Source organism: Micropterus salmoides, unplaced genomic scaffold (genome assembly GCF_014851395.1).
Source record: "Micropterus salmoides isolate LMB-PRFRI ecotype aquatic unplaced genomic scaffold, ASM1485139v1 Ms_hic_scaffold_3, whole genome shotgun sequence".
Taxonomy (NCBI): domain Eukaryota; kingdom Metazoa; phylum Chordata; class Actinopteri; order Centrarchiformes; family Centrarchidae; genus Micropterus; species Micropterus salmoides.
Window position 1 is genome coordinate 25,026,302 of NW_024042261.1, and position 26,970 is coordinate 25,053,271.

At 42.0% G+C, this 26,970-nt stretch overlaps 1 protein-coding gene across 1 annotated transcript; it reads right to left on the reverse strand.

The window, feature by feature from the left end:
- Positions 1–26,555, reverse strand: ttc9b (tetratricopeptide repeat domain 9B). Its single transcript, XM_038694234.1, has 3 exons — positions 25,744–26,555; positions 5,201–5,383; positions 1–4,407 (listed from the first exon to the last, which is right to left on the reverse strand). Exons 1-3 carry the CDS (start codon positions 26,198–26,200, stop codon positions 4,313–4,315), a joined length of 735 nt encoding a protein of 244 aa, XP_038550162.1. The 5' UTR covers positions 26,201–26,555; the 3' UTR covers positions 1–4,312.
- Between the last annotated feature and the right edge of the window lie 415 nt (positions 26,556–26,970).

The following is a 26,970-nucleotide window of genomic DNA, read 5'->3' on the forward strand; positions in this document are numbered from 1 at the left end:
TTCCTCTTTGTTTGAAACTTTATTCATAATCTTCATTTACCAATCAATAGTGCATTCCCGGGCTAGCAGTTAAGTAAAACCAGTGATGGAGGCCGGTGATGTTTGGATGTTGAATGGAAAAAGGCCTCTTGGAAGCCTGAAACGCAGTCATTGCCTTAACGTCCCCAGCTTGATGTCCTTTTTTCCCCCCTCTCTCCATCCACACAGAAACAGACAGGATGGAGATCTGTGGTTGTGAGGAGCAGCGCTGTGCTCTGGTACGAGTTCATCAGAGTTCTCCTCCACTGTGTTACTGGTCGCTTTACTGTGCAGAAACAGATGAGTCGGGTGAAAGGTCATTTGGACGGGGGTGGGAGGGGGTCAAAGGGCATTGCACACAATCTGAGCCGATTCTGGATCCCCTGACGTAAGGGACATCAACAGAAGTACCAAGAAATACAGACACAGTCACAAAGCAGCTCTGTGGAGGAGCTGTGGTAAAATTCTCTTTTCCATCTCTTACTTTTCTTTCCCGTTGATAAAGTAATTTCCTTAAGTAAAGCTTTTCACAACCATAAACCTTTCCATTTTTGTTATTTTTTTGTACATTTGTATCATATAGTCACAAAAACAACTCTGACATTTGACAAACATTTACCTCAAATGACATCAAAGCAAAAAAGCAAAAAATCACACAGCCAGTAGTTTGACTTTTCCGTCTCTTTTTTGTTGTTGTTGTTGTGCTTTTTGTTGTTTGTTTTCAAAGCTACACTGATGTAGACATCAGGTGTCTCTATCTCTATTTGCACATACAGCAGTGTTGTCGGATTAATGCTCACAATAACAGCCTTGGAGTCAGCTCTGCCATTATTAAAAGAACTGATCAGCCAGAAATTAACCTAATGTCTTATGTGCAGCTAGTTATCCCCAAGACGGTCGTAGTACACGTTGAGCTAGAAAGACTTAGCACAGCGAGACAAAAACAAGATGGCGGTGTGGTGCCATGGAGAGAGGACCACGGGAGGAGACCTATCCCCGAGGGACTCGTGGGTGAGTAGACTCAGCCCAGGCAGCCATGGAGACAGAGGCTGCAGGTGCCATTCTCATTGTTGTTTTGTTGATTCATTTCCTCTGGGATACCAGAATAAAAAAGACTAAGGAAGCCTTCACCATCTTATGTCTTTGCTTCAACTCCAGAGCTGGGTGATGCTGTCTAATTTGACTCAGTGCTCCTAAGACTTTCACATTATTTTGGGTATGATAATCGCTGTATTAGTTTTAGTAATGAGAATTGCTCAGAAAAGTAGTGGCATCAAATTATTTCCTTCAGCAAGATCAGATAGTTTAAAGGAATAGCTCAACTTTTTGAGAAATAAATTAATTTGCTTTCTTGAGAGAGTTAGATAAGCAGAAACTTCGAGAAATAGTAAATAGTGTAGAATTGAAGTTTCTACAAGTCAGTTTTTGTACAGACAACACAAACAAGATATAACATGTTAATTAGTGAGCTTTGGAGATGCTGGTAGGTGGATTTCATTACCTTTGGACAGAGCCAGGCTAGCTGTTTCCCCCTGTTTTCAGTCTTTGTGCTAAGCTAACCGGCTGCAGCTTCATATTTCTTCAAAAAAGTTGTATCAGTGTTTTCATCTAACTCTCGGTAAGAAAGCAAAATAAGCACCCCTTCCAAAATGTTGAAATGTTTCCTTTAAGAAACTGTTATCATGTTCCTGCAATACAGCCATCAAGACCAGGAAAACACGTAAGCTATGATATGACAGGTGCATGTAAAACATTTTATATTGTGGAAAAGTTCATTGTGAGCACCAGAAGCAGACTGAGAGATTAATGGCTCATGAAACCTTTGCAGGTGTTTTGGTCGGTTTCTGTATTATAAATTCTTTGTTTGAAAATGCGAGTTTTGATTTCCATGAGCTGTAAGTCATCTAGATTAAAACAAAAAAAGGCTTGAAATATTTATTTTCATGTGTAATGACTCTAGAATATATTGAAGTTTCACTTTTTGAATTAAATTACGGATGAAAATGATATTCACATTTTTTGAGATGCACCTGTGTCTTCAGCCATATGACGTATGATGATAAATCTTCCATCTCTAAACCTGTCTCTGAGTGATTTTGGAGTTGCTGCTGCTTTCTGGGGCTGATGATGGCCTACTTCTCCCTCCACTGGAGCCTCTCTGTATCATGCCGATCTCCTCAACGCATGGTGTCGTCTCTCCAGAGTCCCATTGACACACTTAGATCCCTATTCACCTCTTAGCAGGTCACTGGAAAATGGGGAGGGGAAATCTAATACAGCATCTTTCTTTGATTTCCACCCCTCTTTTGAATTTCTTAAGCAGTGAAATTACCTCTTCATCCCTCACCTTGGCCGAGGCCGAAGGTGACCCTCATTTATTAAAGACCTCTTTTTCCAGATTTATGTGATACTTATTCTACTGCTGTGATCACAGTCTGTCACTACCGTCTGTGTTTATTTAAAGGGCAGAATAGATAAAAAAGAGGTATGAGCAAACAGTGTGGCAGCATGCCATGACAGAAAGCAGTAGAGTAGGATATAATCCCTATCCCATACATCTGAAAGAACTCTCTGGAGTCGCACGTTACATGCAGGAGTTGTGCTTGCACACAGGAAAGAGTTTCATGGCATCAGAGACGAGGGAATTTTAGGTCATGCTTTGACAAATCGTCAATCCAACCTTCTGCAGGGCAGGCAGATATAAGCCTGTGGTAAAGCTATCATAAAAGCAATATTTGCATTATCAATGATTCTGCTTCACAAGTCACAAGAGAAGCAGTGGCAAATTATTTATGTATCTTTTGACAGCTAGCCATGGAGCCACAAGCCATATCAGTAGTGTTGTCTAATGCTAATGCCGTATGTTATCTGTCTGTTTGGAACAATTCTTCAAACACAGATGTTTAATCTATCAATGTACAATAAACTGAAAGAGGAAGAAATCTCAAATGGCACACTCTTTTTGAAGTGCACTAACACTGACTGCTCCAAGGTGGCGGTTTGGGCTGCCAGGACAGCCGTGTGTGATTGTTTTTCCCTGCACTAACGCTGCCCAGAGTCTCCCTGGTGTGTTATCGATGTCTGGGAAGATTCAGCATTAGCGATAAAAGGTTGGAGCTACGTTTAGAAATTTTTAAAGTGTTCCTCGCTATGAAACTTTAGAGTGGATCTCCATCGAGCCAACGGCGGTTGATAGAACTCCAATCCCATTGGCTATTTTCCGTTGTGACATCATTAACAGGGGAACAGAGTGGGTTGGAGGGAGGGAGGAAGGAAGGGAGGGGCTTCGACAGTCTCAACAACATCAACAACAACAACACATGACTCGGGAGGGGCTTTGGACAACAGATCCGCAATAGCACACCTGGGGACCGCTGGATAATTTTGCTGTCCACACAGATGCTATTAACAACCAATTAATTACTACTGAGTAGCCTATGATGAACACCGAAAGCAAATGAAAAACCCTAGTAACGATTACAAACACTTGAATTAGCCCTTGAATTGAAAAAACAGTCCAGCAACTGAGATACATGGTATTCAGGAAAGAAAAGTGAGAGCGGTAGATTAAGAGCAGAGGCAGGCCTTTTCTCTACTTGATTTCTCTTGCTAGTCTGTCCCATATCTGGGTAAGGGGTCTGAGTGAGCCCTGTTAGGGTAGGATGTACAATCAAATTGGGCTATGGTCTTGATATGTGTCACCAACACCCCTCATTATCCCCTGCTTATAGACACTGCCTCCACACATACACACACTGGTGTGTTCGAGCTTCCCAACCCCCAGTATTAGGAGTTTGAAATAAGACGGAGAGAGAAAAAGAGAGCAAGAGAGAAGAAACAAAATGCATTTTATGTATTTAAAACATTTACTAAATTACTCAAATGTCCATTATTCATGTGTTTTGAAGCTCCTTTTCATTCCACCACATTGACTGTCATATGAATATAATACATCATTTTCTTTGTTTTTTTTGTTGTTTTTTTAATGTTTGCTCGACTGTCTGCGTCTAGGGAGAGGAACCACAGCACCTGAGGGAGTAAGGGGGGAGAAGAATAGGAAAAGGAGGTTGGGTTGCAGACAGTACTTGATATGTCTCCCCCGTTTTTATCCATCGTTGGCGGGTGATTGGATCCGTCTCTTCTGTCTGCGGGCTGTGCTGCTGTCACAAGTCGATAGAGAAGGAGGAGGAGGAGGAGGATGAGGAGGAGGAGGAGAAGGAGAGAGGGAGGGTCGATGTAGGGACTGCTTGTAGGGTCAAAGGTCAAGAGGTCAGGAGAGTGAAAAGGTCAAGGGTTAGCCCTGGGTCTCTTTGCCGCTCTCTCGTTCCCGCTGTCCGCTCTTGCTCATCTTCATTTCTGTCAGCTGGATGTACCGCAGCACGTTGGTGTCTGTGATGGAGAGAGGAAATGTGGCGGATGTGATGCAGAGAGTCACGTCTTTACTTCAATCCCATTTGTGAATGCAGTTAAGTGTATGCTTCTTTCATGTCAGAACGATAAATGCGCAGCGACAAACTCTCTTTTGTTTGTCTAAACATCCAAGCTTGTTGACTCTGGTACACGTGGCTCATCAGAGAACAGATGAGTGGTGCAGGTTGCTAGCTGTGTTGAGGCTACGAACTCTGCAACTTCGGTGCCAGTGGTACCTATGCCTAGCTATTCCACTGTTCAAGAAATGAAGCAATGTGACTTACCACTTCAGGGAAGAAGAAGCAGCCTCCTAGTAAGCAAATATTGATTTAAACAATTTGCGTTATTCCCAAAATCAGCTCCGCAAATGTTTTTTGAGGATGGGAAAGCATTCAACATGTTTAAATGTGAATTAATGTAAACATAACTGAGGCTTTTACAGGAGAACTAGACTGTAGCCAGCAGTTTAGCAATACTGAGGTTATGAGTACCCCCAACTCACCACTCCCAGAAAAGTTTGTCCACAAACCAAAAACACAGTCTCTAAATTAAACTACAGTACTTACTTTACTTTTCATAATTTATTTGTTCTGTTAACCGTAGTAAAAGTAGTCAAATTTAAACATAATCAGTTCAAAAAACAATCTTGAATCACTAGATTTTAATGAAATTTTTGTAATCGTGTACAGTGAACTCCCCCATGTTGGTCAACTCCTGTCTACAATGGCACCCAAAGAAAGAACATGTGCCATTGTTTCACAATTACTCTCACCTGTGGGTTCACGGTTCTTGGCGTCACGCAGGTAGCGTAGGGCACATTCGTAGTCACCCAGGTGATAGAAGGCGATGCCGGCTCGGTACATGGCCTTGAAGTGGTCTCTCTGGTGGCTCAGCACCTTCAGGCAGTACTCCTTCACTCTCTCATAGTTCACCAGCTCTGACTGCAACAGACACGCTGCAGGAAGGAAAGACGGGAGTGAACAAGTTAGTCGCTTGTAAGTTGAGAACGCTTAAAAAATGGATTGTCATAATGATTTTGTCCACGCAGACACATCGAGTCTCATTTTATGAAGTTTAAACGACAAGTACATCCCGCGAGTGTAAAACAAAGACGGGGATATTTTTGCTGACATCTCACTCTGTGCCTTTTAATAGAGCCTGGGTGAAATCTAGCCTCCACTGTGCTTCCTCAGGATGGCAGAGAGCTGACTATTAATAGCCAATACTAATATCTCACCATGTGGAGAAGACACAAAAAGTCATGCATGCAGTTTGAGCCCTGCGGCGGGAGAGTAATGTCTCTACATGCTGCTGTTGAGCTTGACGTGCAAAAGAGAAGAATGGGAGATATTTATTTATTCTCCTGACTTAGCAGATGTGCTGTATATGCAGCGAGGGCAGCAGGAGAGAGATGAGAAAAGAAGGGCAGGAGAGGAGGATGCAGAGATCAAGTGAGTGACAGATACTGCAGAAGTCCTTTTGGGATGAGATGTGAGTGGTGAAGTACAGAACTGAGACCAAGAGATCTAAACCTGAAACAACTGGCACTTTACTAGTTGAAAAACACCACAAAGTGCAATTGTATTTCATTAGTCATCAATCCTATAGTGGTGTCATGCAGCAGTACTTCCCTGTAGTGATTCTCACCAGCTCTGAGATCAGCTAAGATCGAAATAACTTCATTAGTAAAGACACACACACAAACACACACACTGCTTTTAGTCCACCAAAGCTTTTAAATGCCTGCTGATGGCTCAGATATCTGATCACTCAAACACTATTCTTCTGGCGATTACAAGCACTTGAGGTTTTACTTCACTTCTCCCTTCATTTCTTTCTTTTTCCATCACTCCTTCCCTCTCTGCTAGTGTCTTAATTTATCTGATGATACAGTGAAAATAATTTTCCTTCATCCCTCGTTGTACCTCCGCTGCCTCATCTCCTCCAGTACGCCCATCCCACCCTTTCCGTCCCTGATCCGACTCCTGTTTCAACCCTCCCTCCATCCTCCCTCTTTCCTCTGAGGCTGCCCTTGACACACAGACAGCTCTGCGAATAACATGAGTCAGGCACTATTAGCTGGCAGGCAGGGTGAGTCGGGAGTGAGAGACAGAGAGGGGAGCATGGCTGCAGTAGGACGAGGAAGAGGAGGTTTGTAAGTGGTGAGGCCAGGTTTAAAGGAGAGGAGAAGAGGTGAGACCTGTGGGAGACTAGTTAATGGTCCTCTACCTGTCAAATCCCCCCCTGAGCCTCAGAGACACTATAGATGGTCTGGCCTAGCACGTCAACAACGCAAGTGCAAAACACTAAATAATTCAACACGGACATCAGGGGACGGGCCAATTCAATAACAATCAATATGTTTTGGTATTTAGTGGTTGAAGTTGCATATGTGTCTGGGAGATGGAGGCAGTGCAGTGTGTGTGCTGTATTGTATGTGTGTGTGTGTTGGGTGCTAAGTCACTGCCTCAAGCCTCACAGCTTTAGACATGAACTTTGCTCTATCAAATGCAATTAACATGGGGGTGCTGGGGGGGGGGGGGGGGGGGGGGGGTGCTCATGTTTTGAGAAACATGGTTATGTTAGCTGGTCTAGAAACCGGGATAATGCAGTATGTAAACACCTGATCCGGGTAAATGCAGTAGAGTTCAGACTAAAAAACCAAATTGTGCTCATAATCAGTTGTTGAGGTAACTCAGCCAGTAAGGAAACCTGAAAACTGATCATGTAAACAGGAATATAAAAAAACATGTTCCATGTTCTCATGTTCCATGCAAATGCCATATCCTGATTCTGAGCAGAACAGGATACTAATGTGCATGTAAACATGCTGAGCCATCATTAATATCAATATTTACACCTGTGCTTTTCCTGCTGTAACACTTCAAAATGTCTTCAGTGGAAAAACGCCTATTACCAAAGGACATGGTTACACAGTGGCATCAAATTCTCCACAATGCCAACATTTAGGCTAATCGACCCCGGTGAGCTGTATTTATCTTTTGTGAACTGGTGCACTAAATAACACATCTTCTCTGCACATGCTCTCCAAAAATGTCTGAAAAATGTCAGCCTGTGTAGAGTATTGTTTTTGGCTGTTTCCTCCTGTCAAGCACTTTAAATTGCCTTTCTTGAACATTTTTATCAGATGGATGTGCACACACGCATACAATCACACACATTCTCTCTCTCTAATAGTAAGAAGAACAAAAAGAAAGCTTGACAATCCTCTTATATTTTACCTCATGACTCAGAGCCAAGGGCAGAACAGCAAGGTCGAAGCGGTTTCCCGCTGTCAGTGATCATAGGTCTGCTCAGCCCGGTACAGTGGGAATCACCTCAGATGCTCTCTACCTCTCCTGCACACCCATCTACAGACTCCACTCCTCTATTTGTTTTTACAACCGTCCAGCTCTGACATGACTGCATCCCTCCACACACCCATCCATCATTGCCCTGCAGCAGTGGATGGGAGCGGAGCTTTCAGAGGATTCAGTTACAGTCCATAATGGCCTAATGGCTGACGCAGTTAGGAGAGTTCACTGGCACTCACACACACACACACACACACATACCCCTACAGTGCACACAGCACATACAGTGACATGGGCAGAGGAAGGGCTGAACTTTATGCAAAAAATGTGATCATTTTGACAGATATTGCAATATGAGTCACAATTAAAGTGGAAATGGTAATGATTGCATTTAATTTTCACAGAAAAAATGATGATGATATGATTTGTATTGGGTTCTGTACCAAACAAGCATGTTCCCTTACATCTGGAGATCTCCTCTCTGTAGAACCACAATAGTTCATTAAAAAAAAAAATGGTATGTTGTAACACAGTTTACCTTCCTGTGATCTGGATATTGCACTTGGTCATTTTGCGATTTTGATGATATTTCGATTAATTTTTCAAACACACACACCTACACAGTAACGGAGGTGACTGCAAACAAACATAACAAACAAGTGGGGCGTAAACAAGGGTTGGATATAACTTGACGACACAACCATGCACACTGACAAACAAAGAATTACACACGGATTACTTGAAATGAACCAGAACAATCATTAAAAGGATACGTGACGTGTGCAAATCGCACACACACACAAAAGCAGCGTGCACAAGTGATGACTGGCCGGCCACACCCTACTGGCCCATTAGGCAGATGGATGGCATGCCAGAGGAAATGCAGAGTGTGGTGAGATGCATTAAGGGTGTGATAATGACGGGATCATCGGAGCAGGCTGGGAAGGGCCACCGAAAGACAGATAGAACCAGCAGAACAACATCACTGGAGCCATTGTGTCCCAGTCACTAAGAGACAGGGACATGTGAGGGTTTCTGTTTGTGTCCTGTATTAGCGTTAAAAATGATGAATGCTGATGCGGGCAAATGTTCAATACTGGTTCTGCTGGATTTAAGTGCGGCCGTTGACACCATTGATCATGGCATCCTGTTAAACAGACTGAGGCACTGGGTGGGGGTATCTGGTACTGCACTGAACTGGTTTGCCTCATACTTATCCAACAGGAAGTTTTGTGTCTCTATAAATCTTCTTTCTCTACCACCAACTACAGTGTGCCTCAGGGGTCAATCCTTGGACCTATTTTGTTTTCTATATATATGCTCCCTCTGGGTGATATCATACACAGGCATGGTATCTCCTTCCATTGTTATGTGGATGATACACAGTTATACCTACCTGTACAGCCCACCGACCTTAGTATGCGTATGTATGTATGTATGTATGAGTTCATTACAGGACTGCCTTACCGACATAAAACATTGGATGTCAAATAATTTCCTACAACTTAACTCCAATAAAACAGAAATCCTGGTTATAGGTCCCCAACATCTCTGCAATCAAATTCTGCTCTCTTCTGGCTACCTGCTACAACACGTGAAGCCTGTTGCAAGAAATCTTAGCGTGCTATTCGATAGTAAGTTATGCTTTGAGCATCATGTTTCTAAATTAGTCCAGTCCAGCTTTTACCACCTTAGAAATATCGCAAAAATAAGGCCTATTTTAAATGTTACAGATGCAGAAACTGTTACATACATGCTTTTATCTCCTCACGCATTGATTATTGCAACAGCCTCTTCACTTGCCTTAATCAGAAAACCCTAAATAGACCGTACAGAACTCAGCTGCTCGGCTCCTAACTAGGACAAGAAAATATGATCATATCACCCCTTTTTTAGCATCATTGGACTTGCTCCCCTGTTTGTTTTAGGATTGATTTTGATATTTTACTCATTACTTTTAAGGCTATTCATGGCCACTCGTTTTTACTATTCCTGCCCTACCGTTCTTATCACTTTGTTTGCTTGTCTTATCTTCATTACCTCCTACTGAACATATTTGTTATACTTTATTGTGATCCTTGTTCTTATATTCTGTATTTTATCCCCCTGTATCTTTTACCCACGTGGTTATTTGTTTTCGTATTTTATGTGTGATTTGTTGTGAAGCACTTTGTACTTTGTTTGATAAGTGCTATATAAATAAAGCTTATTATTATATTATTATAAAAATAGATTGATTCAGCAGTGCTTCCATACTTGGAGTTCAGGACCCTGTCAATTAAATGCAAGTTAAACCAAAGAGGGTTGAAATGATTTAACAAGAGAGAAAGACAGAAACACATGTTGTTTTCCTCTAATTTTTTCTTTTTTTCCTATAAATTACACTTTGTGGTTGAACTGGTCACAAGCAGTTAACTACACGAAGGTCCATTTTAGTTATGATTTGCATCCAGTGCCGATGTCCAGTGCCAACACGGGAAGTGGTGAAATGGATTGTGAGTATGAGGTGGTCAGTGTTTTTGTTGCCTAATCATAACTATGTTTGATTTGCTGTAAAATCGTTTCCTCGCATTAACCATACAGTAGTTGGAGATATTGTAGAAAGTGTTGGCCTTTGATATCATTTAGGGTTTTGCATAATTGTCCGATATTGACATTCTTGCACCCAGCGAACTGGTGGACATGCAACTGGTGACAAGTGGTCGCAAGGACACATTGCTTTATTTTAAGGGGTCAGCAGCAACGATTAGCTGTGATTAGTGCAGGATTAGCTGATTAATCAATAAAAATTAGACCTTCTCTGGTTCAAGCTTCTCAAATGTGATGATTTTCTGTTTTTCTTTGTCGTATATGATCGTAAACTGAATATCTTTAGGTTTTGAACTTAAATAAGTAATTTGCCAGCTTGGGCTCTGAGAAATTATAATGACCTTTTTTTTTTTGACAAATCGATTGAGCAAATAATCGAGAAAATAATTAGTTGTAGAACAAGTAAAAAGCCAAAACAGCTGTGATTAGGGACACACTCCATAACATCCACGCTGCTCAAGTGTTATAAACTGTAAATGTAGCCATTTACCATATCAGCAACATCTTGAGACCATGTGAGCGCCAGGGCTGATTAGCTGACCCTGAACTTTGACCTCAGTCTGACAGGCAATTCCTCTTCTCTCTTCCACAGAATACATGATATGACTTGCTGATTTTTGGTTTAATTAAAAATACAGTGTTCCCACTGTTTTGTCTGAGTACATGTTACATGATGAGGGAGGAGGAATAATCAGATGTGACTGTGTCAAGGAAATTAGTGGCGCAGACGAGATAGATTTGTCTTAATAAGGGATGTGATGTGAGGACAGGGACATAGGAATGAGCTGAGGCTGGGACACTGGCTTTGTGTGTGCCCATTGCCCATTTAGTGTCAGTGTCACCATGAGTTTAGGTATCTCTTTCTCTTACTGAGGAACCTGTGTGTCACTGCCAGATTGAAGAGGAGCAGGAGAGGACAAAACACAGGAAACTGGAAATTAAATGGAAGAGAAAAACGTATTTTAAAATGCAATTTTAACAGGTGCAAAACAGCTGTCATGTGTGCATGTGTGAATGTGTGCCTGTGTTTCCGTTGCATGAATGTCGAATGAGAGGTTCGGTGAGTGGGAGTGGTTAACACATGCTCAGGAACCCCACTGGTTTGCCTGAAGCATCGTGTTTTAAAAAAAAAAAACACAGCCTGCACAGAGACTCGCTTTCATTTAGCTGACAGAGCGCCAAAGCCTGGGAGGAATAACAGAGAAAGAGAGAGAGAGAAGGCAGGAAGCTGAAATAAGACATGAGAGACAGGGAACAAGGGAGGACAGAGATATAGACACAGACAGCACTGACAAAACAAAATCCAGACATAGCCGAGGGAAAATAATGACAGAAATCTCTGTATGAAAGGTACAGAGGACAAGAGGAGAGAGATAAACCAAGAAGCAGCCCTAATTTTTTTTGTTCAACTGTCTATAACTTTTCTCCTCCTTATGCTGTCTCACTCTCCTTCTCCACATGACCTCGTCTTCCCTCTGGACCCATGTCTCCCCCTCTCTTTTCTCTGCTTTCCTGTCCCTCTTCATCACACCAGGCACGACACCACTGATCGGGCTAATTTAAACCCACTCGTGGCCCCCGGTGATTAGTCTGCTGTCCATCACCTTGTAATTAGTTCTGTGGGAAGATAATGGCAGATGGAGAGACCCATCACTCTCACTGACGCTCTCGCACAGACACAGAGTCCTCATTTCCTCACACATCCCTACAAAACAGCATCCATCTTTGACCCTCGTCCTTCGCTCCTCCAACCCCCCACCCCCGTTTCTTCCCGGCTATGTGTTGCCGTTCACCTCTGAGCAAAGACCGCACTGCCCTCCTCCTCACCTTTCACTGTATCTCCTTTACAGATGCCACAGTCCGGCAAAAGATTTATTTACAGAGACAAACGAACCGTGCACAGTCATCATCATGAAATTGCCTCTCACACACACACACACACATACATTCTCCGAGCAAAATCCGATCCAACGTGATGTCATGGCTCTCGGACAGCGTAGCCGGTCTCTCCAGGCCCGCTAAGAATAGCTCCACCCAAAGCCTTTTGCGAATGCCTTTCTCTGTTATTGAGAGGGACAGCGCTACGGCTTCTAGCTCACAGGAGCTTGTCTGCACTGACATGACACAGCATTTACCCCACCTTCACCAGCCGTCACCTGCATTGTCATCTTTCTTTTCAGCTCCTTTCTTGTTCCTTGAGATACACTTTCCTTTCTCCCATTGCACTTCCTTGCTGCTTTTCATCTTAAACCCCTCATTTTATAGCTACTGTGGGGATCTTTTTACCCAGTGCTGTTTAGAGGAAGCTGTCACTCCCATAATGATGAGCTGTAGTATCTCTTATACATCACTCAAAATGTGACTTAGAATATAAAATAAGCTCTTTTCCTTAGAGGAAAGCATAATGACTGCTGTGATTTATCAATACACAGATTTGATTCAGATTTGATTTGATTTCATCTTGTCATCAAGTAACATTTCACTTAAAACAAGTGATGCAGATGATCTCTTTGATTCACTGTAGCTGAAGACTAATGCAGCTCCATATAGTGTCAAAAAACCCCAGATAATTACTCACTCTGGTTGCTCTTGTTTGGCTGTGTGCATCTCAGAGGCCTCCACGGGCCCCACTGGTGTAGTCGGAAATGTAGAGTGCTGGGACCAGCCTTACAAATGAGTGACTGACTATTTTCAGTGAGCATGATTATTGTGAGGAGTACAGATTGAGAGCGTATAGAGTCGTGTCATGGGCCTTCCTCATGTGTCTTGTGTAACTTAACTTCCTGTCTTTGTGTGATTGTCAGCCCCACCCTGATTTATTTCAACTGTGCCACATTATCCTTCCTCTCCTAGTTTGTGTGTTCCCTTGTCTCAGGGCCAGTTCGTCTTCGTCCCTGTGTCAAAACTTCCTGCCATTCCTACTGTTTTATTTCTGTTTTTTTTGGATATTTATTTCCCTGGACCTCGCCTGTCTTTTCAATTTTGCATTGCATTTTTATGCCTCTTTGGACTGCCTTCCCTGGTTTTGATTTCTGCTTGCCTCACCGTCCTGTAAGCCTTTTTGTATTTTGACTTTGTCATTAAATCATTGAACTGCACCTGCTCTGCCTCTGGTGTCTGCATCCAATACCTTGTGTTCCTGCTACGACGCTTGTGACAAAAGGTTTACAACTGCGCATATGGGTGCATTTTAGGGGACAGGTAAGTGAAGACAATCTTTTTGGGACAGGAAATCTCCATCACACCGCTGTAAGTGTAGTGGGTTAAAGGAAATTTGGGAAATGTGTTTATTTGCTTTCTTGCCAGACGATCAATACCACTCATATATATCTGCCAGCAGCGGCAGCTTAGTTTATGCCATGTTCATTTCAATCAGACAAAATTCACGGACAACTGAGTGAGAAAAAATGTTTCGCGTTCAGCTCCGTTCCAGTTCAGAGTGGGAGACGATACAAAGCCACCATTAACCCTACTACAATAGATTCAATTAATTTAAAAGGAGAAATACACTGTTGTTTCACTTGTCAACTAACCTCTCCAAATACTTAACACAGCAATGTACCTTATTTAGACTATAAGGTTAGATCCATTTTGGAATAATGTGTAAACGCTCCCAACCTGCTAGCTAGCCTTGTTCCATCCAAAGGTAACAAAATCGGCCTACTCACAAATGCTCACAAACACGTTTTATCTCTTTTGTTTAATAAATACAACCAAACATACAACCAAAGTGTAAAAATAGCAATTTGTGGTTTAGTAAGTTACAGCTGGACAGTGTTTCCAGTCAGTCTTTATGCTTAGCTGAGCTAACTGGCTGCTAGCTGTAGCTTCAAATTAGCGGACAGACGTGAGAGCGGTATAGATCTTCTCATCTAATTCTCGGCAAGAAAGCAATTAAGTACAGTATATATCCCAATAAAGTGTCAGAATATGTATTTAATAACTCAATCTGCCTTATATTTATCCTTATATTTGTAATGTTAACTTCACAGCATGTATCTTGCCCTCCCTCCAAAAACCCCTGGCATGTTGATTCCCTCGAAACATTGATACCGGCTGTCATGTCTGGAAACTGCTGGTACATCAAACATATTTGCATGGATTACCCACAGTGCAACATTGATCCAGGGAGTGAAGGGAAATAAAGTAGACAGATTATTCTATTAGATCTCACGGAGAGCAAGAGGGAGACTTTTCAAAACTACATCAACTAAACCCCATTAAAACCCCCTTACTGTTTACTGTTAGTTGTGAGGTCCATTAGGAGGACTGATTTTTAATTTCAATCATACAGTATACTGAGTGTTTCCAGTGACATGGCTGGGAGATTACCCCCTTACTTCAGTTTACCACATTCTTATCCTAAAAGCCCGAACCATGCTTCACAAAGGTCCTCGCTCTACCTTATTCTATCAATTTAAACCCTCTACATTGTTCCGCTCTCCTAAAATAGTCGCTGACTCAGGATTAATGCTCATCTCCTTAAATATTTATACAATGAGGAAGCTATCTTCTCTATGACTTCACCACAGATGAAATCATTTAATGCTCTTTGTTGCACATTGCAGTTTCTTACTGTCCTGTAAGCCCATGGTCCTCAGGGTGGGTATTTGTGGGGTTTCATGTAGTTATGATTTTATTTAACTCATTACAAGTGTCCAAGGGCCAAAGGAGGATCCAAGACTTTCTATATTACTTTTTCTCTTATGAGTAAAAACAGACATTCAAATAGTGGATAAGTGCATTTTAATACAGCATAAAAGAGACTTTTATTGAGGTTATATCTGTAGTTGAACTCCCTCACAGAGACATAATTTAGTTGTGGCCCTTAGCTGAGCCATTATTTGATTGGTGATGTCATCTGTAGACACTCAACAGACTCTTGCCTTTAGCTCAGCAGATCTTTGGCTACGGTCTCCTGCTGCTGTCAAACACATTGCTTCTATCAACTCGGACCACTCACTCTCAAGTCAAACATTGTGAAGTAAAATGGAGGCTGTGTTCGCTAATATTCATCCACTTCCTGTGTTTTTTCAGGTTTGTTTACATAATCTATGTACAGTAGCTGTGATAAACATGCTTTGTGCATTATACTGGTTATAAAATAGATGAGGGAAATCTTTGGAAAGGTCAAGGGAGAAAACTGCCAAATGGTTTGGCTCAGAATCTCCCGGAGTCAGCTGTAATCTCCGAGGTAGTAAAGCTTTCCCACTAAGCACCTGAAGTAAGTGAATGGCTAAAGCATTCATAATTTCCAAAACTGATACAGCCACGTGTTGGCAGCCTGTTGTGTTTAGAAAGCAGTCACAGCTGCAAAAACACACTATATGGAGACTCTGGATCAGAGCTTGCAGCCAACAATCCAATCCAAGACTAAGCAGCCAAAAACGTCAATGAAACAGCACATAGCCCTTACAACATCTCAATAACTTTAAACCTGATTTTTAATTTATTTTTGCCACTTGGGGGCAAAGGAGACAAACTAATGAAAAAGCTGCGGCTGTAAAGCTTCACTGTTTGTCATCATGCCTCTTTGCCACAATGAGCCTGAAGCTCCTTGTGGAGCCAGGACGTGTGCACATATTTTTTTTTGATTGACACTGCATTTGAGACTCCTCATGGATCTGATTGGAGGTTTTCATTCAGACGCAGTGGATTCTAAATGGCATTAGGAGCACTAAGGGTCCCTGATGTTTTTTCACAGGTTATCTGTCGCATGTACTACTCTCAGGATAATGTGACAGTTTCAGCAAATAGTTATCTACTGAACCTTTAAAGCTCCTTAGAGGTGAGTGGATGATAATTATCTTTGGGTCCATCACTACAAGCAACCCCTTTCACATATTTGATCCATTGTTAATATAAAATTATTAATTAATTGTTATTATTAAATTATAGCATCTTTAAATTTTACATTTGAAATCAAATTAAATTTTGCTTTAATTTAAAATTTTAATCCTGCACTGGTGTAAATCAAATTTGTTAAATCTGAGGATCTCCGTCAGTGCTGGATCAGCAAAACAGGTTCAATACAACCTTTACATTTCACTGCCATCACAAACAGAGTGTAACAAGGACGAGTTTTCAATGACAACCCCCGGCACTGCACGTAATAAAGCATATAGTGTCAGACTGGAGCAGACTGTGTAGTATCTGTAAGCGCAGATAGTGAGTGACATGGCTTTTTATCAGCATGGATAAATATAAACAGCCAATTGGTTTACTCTGCACTGTCCACTGGAGCACAGGGTGTTAGATATGCGCAAATAGCTTCAGCAAATTCTTATTACTGATGGCTTACAGAGGATGAATATTCTGCATTTCTCAATCTTCTTCTTGCACTTGCTCTCTCTCTCCCTCCCTCTCTCTCTGATGGTGTCAGAAAAGGGCATCTGTTTCAGTTTCCTCTCAGCTGATGCCATGACTTTCAACTACGGACTAAAAAAAACTATGACAGACACTTTTACACAGACAATTTATTCATTACTTCACACAACTGTCAGTCCATATCGAATAAAATTATTCCAAAAAACTAAATCACACACATACCAAAAACATACACAAAGACATGGTCACAACAAAAACATTATAATAAATCCCTGAGGTGTCAGCACAATGTGATAAATGTAATGATACAAAAGGTACTTTAATGCAAATCTTGATTTCCCATTCCAAGCTGGTTAACTACTGGGAGGACATTTTTCAATTTTTATTTTTTTTAACATTACGCACGCATTACCACATTAAATGTGCGCTAAAGTCAGTACATTGCTTATAGCCTTGTTACAGAAAAGAAACCACCTTTAGTACAGCATTGGCCAAATGATTTGTCAAGCACTCTGCCTCTTGAAAGAATCAGACTTGCTCTGGCATTTGTGATTTTAAGTGAAATGTCTTGACAGCTAGAATAGCTTGTAATGAAATCTGGTATGGATATCCACGGTGCCCAGTGGAGAAATCCTAATGACTTTGGTGCAGGGATGCTGGAAGACAGTCACAGTAGGCCTAAAGGGTGCTGACAGGATGTCAGTCTATATGATGTCATACTAAATGGTGTGCGATATTCATATTTTTTGTATTCATTTGAATTGCCAGGATAACTTATATCTAATAGTTATTAACAACTTTTTTAGACCAATTTGAGAATGTTTTACTCTACAGCAAAGAGTAAACTGGAACATCAACATACTATTTGTCAAAGCAGCGACAGCAGCTACACAGTCAACAACAGGATCTAATGCATGAGAGCCTGGATGAGAGAGAGAGACCCATGACCAGTTCATTATAGTTTATAATAATGCAGCGAGGTGAGCATACAGACATTTCATAGAAATATATATAATATTTGGTTCTGTCTGTCTGACACTTCACTGATAAACCACAGAACTGTAGAATAACATTAGGCTTCATGATCAAAGAAAGTATTTATATCACGTCCACACTTCTGTCTATATTTACAGCTCGTCCACATGAGGTTCTGTCGCGCTCTCTCACTGCGTGTCTGCATCACACTTTTATATCAATTGATGATTTTCATAATACCAGACTTTTCCTCTAGTGCCACAGTTGTTTCAGTGAAATGTCGCAACAACTAGATTGCCATGAATTTTTGGTTACAGACATTCATGTCCTCAATCAGGATGAACGGCAATAACTTTGACTGCCCTCTAATTTTTCATGTATGGGTCAGAATTTTCGTCTGGACTACATGACATGGCATGCTAATACTTCGCTTTTGATTCAATGCAAAATTGAGGCATTCAACAGTACCAACTCTGGGAACACTTACAGAGTTTCAATTAAAAAAAAAAATAGATGTGACAAAAAGCATAATAATATTATATTATATTTGCTTGCTGCCTCTATGTCCTCTTCTTCTGCCTCCATCTCTCCCCCCTTAGTCCTGGCCTGTCCCCTCTCTTTCCTTTTCTTCCTGACGGATGACTGAATCTTATTTACTCTTGTGATAGAAGTCATCTGGGCCTGTCGGGGCTCTGATATAAATCAGTTTGGTCTGAATTGGATTTTTTAGCACCCTCCCCCTCATGAGGAGAAAACAAACAAAAACATGCAGCACAAAACCCTCCCTTCACTACTTGGAGGTCATAGAGGCGAGCATTTTCCTCCTCTGCTTCCCTACTTGTCACTCTCCTTAACAGTTCTACCCTCCCTCCTCTGTCGTATAATCCCATCATATTTAAGAGTTCTGCCCAGTTTCACGTGCTCCATTGGTTTTACTCCCTCCCCCATTTCGACTCACCCCTTCCCCCATCCACCAAATCTCCCTCCTCCTCTCTCAGCTTGTGAGGTAATTCAGAGATCTGGTAAAGTGAAAACAGTACAGTGTGCGTGGTACAGTTGGGGGATTGCCAGTCTTACTCCTGACAGCAAGGCCACGCCATCTGCAGCCCTGGCACACAACACTCCCGCGGCTATCTTTCTGCTCTGTCCACCCCTCTAATGGCAGACGTACACGCACAGAGGGAGGAAAAACACCAACCAAATCTCCCCCCCATCCCCCTTCTCACCCTCGCACGGCATCGCTTTCCTTCCTCCATCCTGCTAGGAGCACATTGCATGGAGAATTTCTTCTCTCCAAAGCACCGGGCAAGTCCTTTTCCTCTCCCAACTGCTTATAGAACCCTGCTTTCTCCTCGCCTTAACCCGTCTATCTTACGTTTCGTCTCCCTGTCTCCTTTCGTCTTTACTCTCTTGTTCTGCCCTTATCTCATGCACTCCACCACATCCCCTGCTGATGGAGCTGGCGGGAGATGAAAGGGAAGAGTTTTCTGTTCTTTTCTGCTTTTGTATGTAAAGCTTGACTGTTCACTAGCAGTGGGTCAGAGTGGACTGGTGAAATCAACCCGTCTGTGGTGATACACATCACTGACATTATTCTAATGCATCCGCCATCTGAAGCAAGACTGGACTGAAGAGGCCGTGATGTGTTGAGTCTTCAAAGCTGTGGAGGAAGTGCAGCGATAGCACTACAGCTCTATGATGAAGGCCGTGCTTTTAGTTTTGATCCAGCAAGGAACAGATGTTGATGCCACAAACAGGCTCATTGAATCTTTAGTATAAGGCCTGTTATTGCATGCATGGTTCATTGATGGCCTCAGTGTAATGTCCCCCAGGCTCTGAATACAGGACACCTGATGGAACACGTCTGTTTAATTAACTCTTGATCTGTATTTAGATATGTTACCTGAATAATGCCATCTAAACCATTTGGTCTTTGAATTTACACCTGATGCTAAAATGCCTTCTCAACTGTTCCCGCATTGTATTTGGATCTTAATATGCAAATTAGTTAGGTGGGGCTAGCAAACATGGTGTGTCCTAGGTGCCAGGTTTGCCTAAGATAGCAGGAAGAGGCGGGGTTAGATGACCTTTTAACTTGTTGGGTGTTTTATTTTTCTTTCTTGTGTGGTCTGGGTGATCCGGCCAAATTCTTATCCCAATGCGTTCTGCGTGCATTTACATCTGGCATTAACATGCTTTTTGGTGATCCAGCTAACATCGCATGCTAATGTCAGGTGTAGATAGGGTCACACACATTCAGAAAAGGATGAATTTGGCGCCATGAAATGGAAAATGATTTTCCGATCCATAAATTGATTTTAATGTTACTGTGTTTGGAAACAAAATTAAGTGTTGTTTTTCATCATTAAAGGTGCTCAAATCCATATTTTTACATTAACAATGGATCAAATGACTATGTGTAATGTGAAAGGGTATGTTCATAGTAACAACCCCTTACTTATCACTTGACTCCGCCGTTCTCCTCCGCTCTAAGCAGCATTTAGCGTTCTGCAGGCATTGTTTTGGTTTTCGGGGTCTTAACTTTACTTTTTCGGGTCACTCTCACAGCATCCTTTTTAGCAAAAATTTGATCTGAATTCTAAAAGTCTTGTACCCTACTGATGGCTGCAAGACCGCTACATTTCACATTTTATTTTTTTTGTGAAAAGAGAATTAAAAACTGAAAAGCAGATTGTGGAGTGCCAGTGCCATGAGATGCATGTTATTAACTACAACTGCACATTGGTTCTCAACACCAGTGGGAAAAGGTTTTCTACAGGCTGCTCATAACCTGTCAGTGTATGTCTTGAATTATCCATCCCCATAGCTGCTTCTGCATGTGAATACAAAAGACCATTATTAACTGGCAGTGTAAAATTTGAAAGCCATGTTTCAAACTGGTTTCACTGCAGAAACAAATAGTTTGCGTGTTTATTTTCATTCCTGTAACAATTTTTCTTAAATGTGACGAGTGGGTGGAAATTGCTGCATCATCATCATCATTATGGCAAGCTGTTGAATAAAAAAGGTGGCTGGTGTTACGAAACAATCAATTTCACTCATCCCCTCTTGCTGCGCCTCTCCTAGGCAGTGACTTATGAGTCATTCTCAGATCGAGCCAGTCAGGAAAAACAAAGGGAGATTTCAGACAGAGATCAGAGCAATCAGGAGTTAATGAAAAGTCAGATTGATCGCTCTCACCAAGCCATCCTTCTCCCTTTTTTATGCTCTGCCCGCTTTCTAATGTACACTGGAGGCGATTAAAACTTTCTGTAGCTTCTAAACTGGTGGATACAAGTCTGTCTGTGTGCTGTTTATGTAAACTCAGACTAGCTGCTGTTAAAATTGCTTCTTGCTGATCAATATCAGGAATAAGAGCAAACAAACTGCAGACACATCTGTTATTCCTGTATGTGCCTCGCAGTGTGTTTGTGGTGGGTGGATGGATCGCTGAGGCGGGCTGGCAGGCAGTCTGCCTCTGGCCAACATGTTGCACCACTGTGAGCTGCGACAGACACAGAAGGTGGTGGTGGAGTAACCCATTTAGATACAGCCCTACAGGGACACACAGACTCGGGGTGTCTCCTTAACAAGGCCAGCAAATAGGACATTCATTATCCATTGTTATTCTGTTTGACAGAATCAGGTAACATTACTGCTGGTGCTGAGATTTAATTATCAGTTTCTATTCTCTTTAACCACATTCACTCCCCTATGTAATGTTACAAACTCAAATCCTCTCTGTTGCCGGCATCTTGCCTACTATAATAATCCCGTTCATTCCTGGATTTCTTTTTTTTGAAAACACAGTTAGTTTCTCTCTCTGCTCTTTTCCTTCTTCTTCTTTCTCTTCTTATCCTCCTTTAACATTAGTTTTATCAGTTAGTTTTCCCCACTGTAAATCAACTTAGATCAGCTAATACATTAACAGATATTTTCAACTCAAAAAAGTAAAATGACCACTGTTAGTTATTGTTGTGACTGGATTATTCAGTAGTATTTAACTGTTGTAGTTTCACTATTTTATACACTATTTGCAGTATAACAATTCATCACTTTTTTAAAGGTTAATATAGTGGAGTAGAATTATGCATTTGAAAAAAATGGAAAAACTCAAGTTAAGTACATGTATCTCAAAATTGTACTTAAGTACAGAAAAGTTATTTTCCACCAATGCAATGAGGGAAAAGCTTGCCCTCATCACAACAAAGTCAAGAAGATAAGAACACACGCACACACAAATCCACTCAACTCCCATGCACGCCACTACATTAATACTTAAACAAAATCAGCAATGTCAGCAAAGGGTACAGAAAGACTGTCAGGAAGCGCAGCGCTGAAAGCAACTCCCCTTCACTCTTACCAAACACACACACACACATTTGCATACATGCACAAACAAACTCTCACGTGTGTGACTAGTGCTGCTGCTCGCTTGTTGCTCTCCAATCATGAGTCAGAGCCAAAGACAGCCGACCAATGAAATGGCAGCTCCTCACTCATAACCACGGTGATCGCCGTCTGCCTAGCAGAACTCTGGGTAACCAGGTGGAGCCGCACAACAAAGACCTGCAGCTGGATTACTATGCACCTAGCGATGCACTGCTCAATTTCAGTCAGTACGAGAGTTAGTACTGTTTTAAAAAAGACAACCTGCCATCTTTTACTAAATTAACTGCCATTTTGTTACTTTATTTTCACAGACTAACGCCAACAAGGACCACAGTGGCCTGATAGTAACCTTGAATATGAATTACCATGTTTATCACACTCTCTGACATCACTGAGGAAAGTCAAAAGGGAAATAAGAATAATTTTGCTGAGATATTCAGAGTTGCGTGGGAGCTTATCACAACATACCCTATAAAGTAGGCTAAATATATTATGATATTTACTATATAAGTATTACTCATAAAAGAGTAGATCATGTTTTTAAGTAAAAAGATATGTTTAAATTATATGTGGGATCTTCAAACAAGTAGGAATGGGTATTTTGATTCTAAAGCTGTGACAGACTTCACTTAAAGTTATTAATTCTGTATGTAATTCTTATGTATGATGCTTTGGCAATATTGTTATTACACATTCATGCCAATAAAGCTAATTTGAATTGAATTGAATTGAATTCTCAACAAATCCAGACTAGAAGCTAAAGACTGATTTATCTTACTCCTCTGTACCATAGAGCTCCATTGCTGTACAAGAAATATTAAAAACACATCAATAAGCCACACTTGGTGACATTTGAAGTTATTCCCACATGCACCGTCCTGCTGCTGTAAGTACACACTAAAGCACCGAATGTGTATCAATAAACAGCTTAAAATAGACCGATAAATGCACTGTTTTGTGCATTTGGTAAAAACCACAGTGGTAAGATGCCTAAAAAGGAAACTATATGTTTGTGAGGGGCTGGGGTGTGAGATAGATGGCAGAAAGGAGATGGACTAACACTAACACTTGTTGGTTTTGGTCTATTCATGGAATAGGGGGTGGTGATGGCGCATAGATAAGATGCTTGCCTTTGGTGTGGGAGACCTGGGTTCCCACTTGTGTCCCTGAGCAAGACACTTAACCTCTAGTTGCTCCAGAGGCGTGCGACCTCTGACATGTATAGCAATTGTAAGTCGCTTTGGATAAAAGCGTCAGCTAAATGACTAAATGCAAATGTACATTTGTTGACAGAGCTCACACGGGTTACAAGCAATAACATGACAGAAAGATTAAGTTTATGGCAGTCTAAGGTTAAATTCTGCAGGTTGAATAAGTAGGAAAATGAATGTAACCATCCAATAAGCCACCCTTATAAACGTCTTAATCAGAGTAAAGCACGTTATTGTCGTGCCAGTAAACATAGCTGTTTGTGGCAAAGCAAGGTTGAAGTGAGGTTTTCTCTGTGTGTGTGCGCATGTGCACACTCCTGTTTGAAGCAGCAGTGAGAGAAGGGCATGAGCTGTGTTAATACAACAACAGGGAAAAGGCCCAGTGATGGTTGCCATGGTAAATATGGCCCCCTGTCGCGTGCTAGCAGTCCCTTCCTCCCCCTCCTCGCCCCTTTCTCTACTATCCCTCTCCATGTCTGTTTTTCCACTAACCGACTTCCTTTCTCTCCTTCTATGATTTACACCATTTCTACTGCTTCCTCCTTCCCCGAGTCACCCTCCCTCCTCCATATTTCCTTCACGCCACAGTGGCCTCCCTACGGGCTATAGACAGGCCCTGAATGCTGCACAGAATGTGGCGACCTTCAATGCATCGTTGCAGGCTGACTGGGGCAGCAACGAGACGTCACCACCGTCATGCCACACTCCTGACCCAAAACCACATCGGTAGTGATGTCTTGTAATCACCTCCTGGATGTTCATCCTGACCTGCAGTTCACACTGCATACTGAGCACATACTGGGATTAAGCAGAGCTATAGGCAGCATATTCATCATTGTCAGTTTTTCTCATATCACTGGAACAGTATTGTTTTGTACTATTTTGTTTAATACTACAAAACAATTATAAGACATTTCTTCCTGAATGCTCTCTGAAATACTGAAAATTTAACTTGACTTCACAGAACCGAGCAGTCTGGGGTGATGAACAGTAACTGGCAGATGATTGATTGACAGATGACACAGTGACACTTTAAGATTAAGTGAAATAGTGAAATATGGAAAATAATGAAAATAATAATCGGAGGACCTTCTTTCAATGTGAAAACACACCATATCTTTGGAATATTTTATCAGAGGTATTATAATCTATTTGGTTTGGTCTAAGTGTTCATCAGTATTTGCTTTATTGATTATTCTGCAAGATTATTTAACTGATAACATTGAACAAGTTGTCAGATTATTTCTTTTTAGTACACCAAAAATGTTCAACAAAGTTCAGTAAATTTCACAGAAAAACCCCACAATTCATTAATCGGCAAGAGGGGCCGAGTAATTTGAGTAATTTTTTAAGAAATAATGCCAAATATTGCCTAGTTCGAGTTGCTCCAGTGTGAGGATTTGACGTTTTTTTGGCTTTTATATCATTTTAAACTGACTATCCTTCGGTTTTAGACTCTTGGTTGGAAAAATCAAGACATCAGAAGACGTCATCTTGGGCCTGTAGAAAGTTGTAATGGACATATTTCAGTATTTTCTTACATATTATTGATAAAACGATTTACTGATAAAAATATTTGATAATAAAAATAATCAATAATAGCAATTCTAATTTAATGGGCGTGTTTTTGGAGCACCCACACAGCTTTATTAAAAGTCTGAACTTTCAATAGGTGTGTAGCAAACAAGTGAGCAACTTAAAGTAGTAACAGGTGTGAATACTACAGTGATAGAAGAGCAGTAATGAGTTAATGTTCGCTGTGCTCCAGGAGCTCAGTTAACCCTGTAGTAAAGTCACTGCACTGCCTTGACACAGCCTTACATCACCCATTTGTTGATGCCACAACATGGCAGCGTGGTGAACTGGTCCCCTCATGAAAACATCAAGGCCTATTCATTTCCACTTTATTTATTGTCTTTTTATTTTCTCTTTCTCACGTGTGCATGCCTTCAGTTAATGTAATTGCTGGGGGGTAAATAGCAAGAGAGGCTATGGCACGCAAACCTTTTGAAATGGGATGGAAATGATGGGATGTGTTATTTATTGTGATACTAGGCTATGGAGCAATGAATAAGACTAGCCTATGCCTTTGGTGTGAGGGACCGGGTTCAATCCCCCACTGTGACCCATCCACCACTGTGTCCCTGAGCAAGACACTTAACCTCTAGTTGCTCCAGAGGCTGCAACCTCTGACAGGTATGGCAATTGTAAGTGGCTTTGGAAAAAAGCATCAGCTAAATGTAATGTAAATAATGCTGTTTTTGTTCAATGACCACACACACACCCTTCCCATATTCTTCATTAAATTAGACACAATGTGATCTATTCCTGCACTCTTATAGGCCATGTGTTATTTCACCTGCCTCCACACAAGAGAAATCCAGCACCTGCCGAAATATAGCCTACAGCCTGTGAACCCGGTGAACCGGAACCGTCAGCAGCAGACTAGGCTACTTCAAGACTATGGAGGTCTGAGTGTCTTGTGGGGGTGCACCGGTACGGCTCACCTGTCAGGCTGTCATAGCACTCGATCTCGGTGCTCTCCACGGCTCTCCGCTGCTCCTCGGTCAGCTTGGCCGCGGCTTGGTTCAGTAGGTTGACCTCGGAGCCCGTCGTCCCGTCGACAACATGCACCCCTTTGAGTTGCAGCAGCGCCCGGTGGTACTTGCCGATCGCTTCACGAAATTTCTTCTCCTTGTAGCAGCGGTGACCCTCCACCTTGAAGTCGATGGCTTTCTGGATCTTCGCCTCCATCTCCATTTCAGCGGAGCCGGCCCGATACCCACCGCCGTCGCTTCCGGCGGCCGCAGCCAGGCTCCGGCCACCGGTCTCCGGGTAGCTTTTAAGGCTCTTTATCTGGTGCTGTTTGGCTTCCATGTCTCTCAGTGAAGGCGGCTGGAGCGGGCCATGGTGCTCGGACACGAATGTGTGTTTTGGGGAGGACCGGAGCAGCGTGCTGTGCATAAAGGATGCGGGACAGATCGGCAGAGACGGCAGGGCAGGCAGCGGAACCGGAGAGACGACGAGCTCCGAAAAACAGCCAAGACACGGGCTTCAGAAACGTCTTTGTTTGCTTGTGCTTGAGGAACGAATGTCAAATGAATTTAAAGGATATTTGCGTTTAAAAAGAGATAAATAAGGCGCGCTGGCACGAACATGCTCCAATCATCAGTTCTCCGAAAAACAAATGAATCCTCGCTCTGGTCCGCTCGCGGAAGGATGCTCGGGTGGATTTCTATGGCAGCAGCCTCCGAGGCACGCGCAGCTTCAGCACCACAAACAGCGCACACACGACAACCCCTGCCGCGCGGCATTGTGGGGGAAAAAAAGAGAAGTCGTGAGGCGTTGCTGCAGACCAGATTTTCACAGGACAAAAACCGAAGAAACGTGCTGAAATGTCCTGACACGATCGATTATTTGACAAAACGACACTGCACCTAGATAAATTGGTTAAAACACGTGTATTACTTAGGCCTATATATGGGCATAAATACTAGCTCATTTGCATATTTATTGAACTATTAGACAAAGGGCACGCCCTACCGCTCACAGTGATAGGCCTAGTCTTATATTTATAACAGGCAATTTAAATGATTAATTAATAGTCGCCTATATTATTGAGGATTACGTCACTCCCACTGTTTGGAAGTGGCCAGATGTCACAACAAAAAAACAGGTTACCGGCTGATTATGATAGAGGCTGATTCAGCTTAATACTGTAAGTTGACCCCCCC